The sequence below is a fragment of the Myotis lucifugus genome, unplaced genomic scaffold (genome assembly GCF_000147115.1).
Source record: "Myotis lucifugus unplaced genomic scaffold, Myoluc2.0 scaffold_655, whole genome shotgun sequence".
In the NCBI taxonomy this organism is placed as follows: Eukaryota; Metazoa; Chordata; class Mammalia; order Chiroptera; family Vespertilionidae; genus Myotis; species Myotis lucifugus.
Window position 1 is genome coordinate 280,760 of NW_005871703.1, and position 4,613 is coordinate 285,372.

At 55.6% G+C, this 4,613-nt stretch overlaps 1 protein-coding gene across 3 annotated transcripts in view; it reads right to left on the reverse strand.

Annotated features, from left to right (window-relative positions):
• The window catches only part of PDK2 (pyruvate dehydrogenase kinase 2), a 16,118-nt gene that overhangs the window by 10,664 nt on the left and 841 nt on the right, over positions 1–4,613 (reverse strand). For all 3 annotated transcript variants that reach the window (XM_023746325.1, XM_006105263.3, XM_023746326.1), the window contains exon 2: positions 2,906–3,047. In XM_023746325.1, the coding sequence (XP_023602093.1) occupies positions 2,906–3,047 (142 nt within the window). The remainder of the gene's footprint in view (positions 1–2,905; positions 3,048–4,613) is intronic.

Below are 4,613 nucleotides of genomic sequence, written 5' to 3' on the forward strand. Positions count from 1 at the left end.
GTGGGAATCCCAGCTCTCCCACGGGCTGAGCGATCTCGGGCAAGGTTCCTAATCTCGCTGAACCTCGGTTACTCGTTGATACAGTGGGGACAGTAACAAGGCCTGCTTCCCAGGGCTGCTGTGAAGGTTCAACAGCTAATACGGGGTCACGCTTCGAGCAGTTGCTGATGCACAGCAGGCCCCCAGGTCTGTTTCCTATGTCATCGTCATCATTACCGTCATTACGTTGTCTCAGAGAACTTCTGCCATAACCTTTGCCTGGAGGTGCTGCGGCCAGAAGCGAGGGGCATCACTTGTGTTTACAGACCCCCCCCACCCTTCACATCTAGCAGTGGCACTCGGCCCTTAGAAACAGCCTGGATCCCCATTTTACAGATGAGGAAACCAAGGCTCAGAGAGGCCACGTGGTTTATACCAAGGATTAAGGTCCCAGCAAGCAGCAAAGCCAAGCCTCAGAGTCAAGCTTGCTGATGCCACACCCAGGGCTTTCCAGCACCTTCCAGTCACTTCCAAACAGGGCCCCCTATACCAAGTTTGTCCAGCTGAAATAACTTATCAGGTTCATTTAGAACCAGGACTTCTCCTCTTGCTCTTGGTTCCTGCCTAGCGCCTCTCCCAGCCGAGTAGAAACTCCATTAGCTATTGCCCCATATTGACTATTAACCACCGCCACCACCACCACCACTACTGGAATTTGTACAGGACTTTTCCGTTCTGTTCCTTATTCATCAGACTTTGAAGCTAGTGGCCTTCTTGCCATACGCCCTGGTGGGTCATCCCCCTCCTCGCATGCAAACTCTGCCCATCTCTACCGCCCCCATCACCCAAGCTGGCAGGGTTCTCCTGGAGGAGGGCTGCACCCTCTCAAGGCAGCCACCTCATCCCTGTCCTGACTGGACAGTCCCTCCTTCCCTCAGACCTCACTCTCTCTTGCTGCAGCCGATGCCCATTCTGGCAACAACCTCTGCAGGCTGACTCCCCAGGGTGCCAGGCACTCCAGCAATCCCTTCGCTGGCTCTCCTCTGAGCCGAGTCATCACTGGGGCCTGTTTTCTCTTGTCTAACTTCACTCCCTCCTGCTGTCGGTTAACATTACTGACAGGAGAAGGCAGGCCAAATTCCCACATGTGTAGCTGATTTTCAGGAAGGGACTTTGTGGGGCCCTGGGGACGTCATGGGCAGTTCAGCAGCTCCCTGTCCCACCCTCCCTGAAACCCCTGGCTCTCGCAGGAACACAGTGTCCAGGGAGGGCCTGAGAAGCCAAGTCCTGGAGTCAGGGATCAGCTGAGAGGCAGCCAAGACAATCAGCCAGACAGAGCCAGAGACGGGGTAGAGAACAGATGGCACCTTCTGTCTCCCCCCTATGACCTCCATGCTGCCCCATGGTGGGAAGCTCTGAGGTTCTGAGGTCTGGGACCTGGGAGGGACAGGGCTCAGCAAGGGGTAACCTGGTTGGGCTACATGAAAATCATCTCTGTCCCCCCATCCCACCTTCACAGCTTTCACTAGTAGCTCTACATCCACAAAACAAGTTCTCGGATGCCTTTGCTGGGCACTTTCCTGCCTCCACGCCTTTGCACTAGCAGCTCCTTTGGCCTGGAATGCCCTTCCCTTCTTTCTAGATCCAGTTCATCGAGGCCCAGTGACACATCGCCTCCTCTATGCCTTCATATCCATTTCAACTGCCCTACAACTTTCTGGTTCAACTAACATTCACTCTGCACAGACCGGGTGCCTGGCTTTGTGCACAAAACACTTTCCTTCCGTATTGCATCTCATTTAATTAGAATAAGTCATGCATTTGCAGATCCACGCATAGAAAAAATGCCGGGAGGGCGCCAATAAAACCTTATGGAGCCGAGCCAGAGCACCAAGTGTTTGGTTATGGGGCGGAGGGCAGTGGTTGGCATTCTCTTCTACCTACTTTTTTGTGTGTTTTCCAAATGCCAAAGTCAACACGTTACACTTCCTCAATGAGGGTAAAAAGCCCCAACCGGTGTTCCTTTTAAATAATATTTTTCTTCTTAAATAAAACTAACCCTTCAGCAGCTCACTGTTCCTACCACTATCTATGCAGTGCTTAATTCGACTTCTTTTATTCTGCCTCCCCCCACCCCACCCCCGCCAAGATCATGGGCTCCCCTAGTTTGACCTTGGGCTCAGGGTTGGTGTGCTGCTCCTGAATCCAAAAGGAAACCACAGCCTGATCACACCCAGGGCAGCCAGACCGAGCAAGATTTCCGCACCCAAGACCAACCATGATTAGCCACCTATATGCCCAGTAATAGAGTAAACGTAGTTATTCTCCACGTGACTGGCACGGGCTAATATCCAGTTACTTAACCCTGGGCAGAGCTCTTGAGTGAGCGTCACCGAGAATTTTCCTCTGGTGCTGCTGCTTTGTGCAATAAACTTTTGACCTTTGCCCTCAGAAGCTCTCTGGGTGTAGGTCCTGTGCCTATTTGAGTGTTTTCCAACATCCAAACCAGTGTGACTTGTAGCTCGGATGATATGACTTGAAGACTGGCTTCTTCCTGTTTCTGTCTCCCGCAGTGTTGGCTCCGGTGAATATCACCGGCAGGCGCTGGGTTTTCAGGGCCAGGGCTGGGAGCGAAGGCTGACGTGAGCCTGACGAGGTTATGGCAGTGAAAAGGGGTTCCTAGGTGGATCTGGGCTTTCCAGAGAAAGGAGGGTGGTAAGACACGAGGCTGGGAGCCTGATCTCAGTCCCTGCTCTGGCCTAGCATTTTGCTTGACTTTGAGTAACTCCCCAGGCTCCTGTGCCTCCGTCTGTCCTCCCCTCTGTCCCTGCCTCCGTCAAGGCTGCTGGGAGCATGGAGACTCCATCTCTGAGCCCAGGGCATCTGGCCATGGAGGGAGGTGTGGGGGCCTGGCCAGGGGTCTCACCAGCTCTGTACCAGCTGCACCGAGGGTGTGCCCAGCACCCGGTCAGGAAGCAGGTTGATCTCTTTCATGATGTTGGCCAGGCGCACGGGCAGCTCCTGCCTGAGGAAGGTGAAGGAGGTTTTCTCACAGGCATTACTGGACCCTGGAAGGAGAGAGAAAGAGGTGAGCGCACGAAGCTGCACACCATCGGAGCCAGAGGACGTCTCAAGGGTCAGGTTGATTCAGTCCTTCATTTCCTGAGGATTCAGAGAAGTGATCCGGACACAGAGCAGGCAGCTCTCCCAATGCCCTGCAGTGTTCTGACCTCCCCACCACCCCGTCTAACCCGTTGGGGAGCGGCATCCTCTCCTCACCCCCAGCTGAACCCTGCTTTCCTCCAACAGCAGGGGGCAGATGATCCACTCCCAGGCCCACGGGGAGCTAGCTCCCCTGGCCTCAGTTACCTCACTGCTTCTCCTTCTTTCCCTCCTACCAGACACTCACTTTGGGGTAATTGATCCAGGTGGGCAGAGCAGCCTGGGAAATCCATCCCTTCCCAGGGCTGGGCCCTGGCTGAGGGGAGTTACTCCTGGACCACCACAGCGACAGGCCCCCAGCATCATCTCTGGCCCAACCCAGCATCACCCAGCTGGTCTTGATGACCACGGTAGGCTGCCCCTGCGTTACTGCCCACCACCTGTGAGGCAGTTAGGGCCAAAGGCTGGTAACCCAAATAACCTGGTCCTTGGCTTGGCTTCCAAATGGAAAGATGGTGAAGGACTGAATGAGGCCACAGGCTACCGTCAGGAGACCCAGGTTCTAGTCCAGCTTTTGCTTCCAAATCTGTCGCTCAGGACATGTCACGATCCTTCTAAAGGCCTCAGTTTCCCCCACTGTACGACACATGGACCAAACTCTACTGTGAGCCCCTCCCAGCTGTGACATTGGTATAACTGGGGTCCATCCAGTCTGGACTAAACTTCTGCTGGGGGTTTCGAGTGGGCACAGGAGGCTTTCCTACATGGGGGCAGCTCAAACGGGTACAGGGCAGGTGGCCAAGTCCAGGAAACAGGTGCTCTGTGTCCTGGCTGCCCCCTCCCTGCCCGCTCCCAACAATGACGCAGCTGTAACCTGAGCCAGACAGTGTCTCCTCAAGTCCTGAGAGTCCCGGGCACCCCCTCCTAATCCCCAGGTGGCATCATGTAAACAACGTATAGTCAGACGGGGCCCACACGGTGACTCTGTCACCAGCTGGCACAGCCTTGCTCCTGCTCCAGAGCCACCCCCAGAACCCTGATGGTGGGTGTTCCTAGCCTAGTAACCCAGGGGCAGCCGCGGGTGGGCACAAGCCGCCTGACTCCATCTCGTGGTGCCCTGGGCCCCGGCCCAGCTGGGACAGGCAGTCAGGCCTAAGGGGATTTGATCTTCAAGTGTCCTTGCCCACAGCGACAGCTGGGGGGCCCGGCTCCATCAGTGAGTGGAGGGATCCTGGTCTGGGGATCCTCTCCTGTGGGCATCTTCTGAAAGAGCCCCTTCCCCACTGACCCCTCCCAGGTCTCCTTCCAGATGCCCGCACCTCCCAGTGCTCCCCACCAGCAGCCCCCCCCCCCCCATTTCCCTCTTTGTTTCCCATTCTTAGGGAAAAATGATCCTTTTATATAAGACCGGAGGGGGACCCCCTACCTCCTTTCCTCCCTAAAAGCACCCATCCACTGCCCCCTTATTCTCC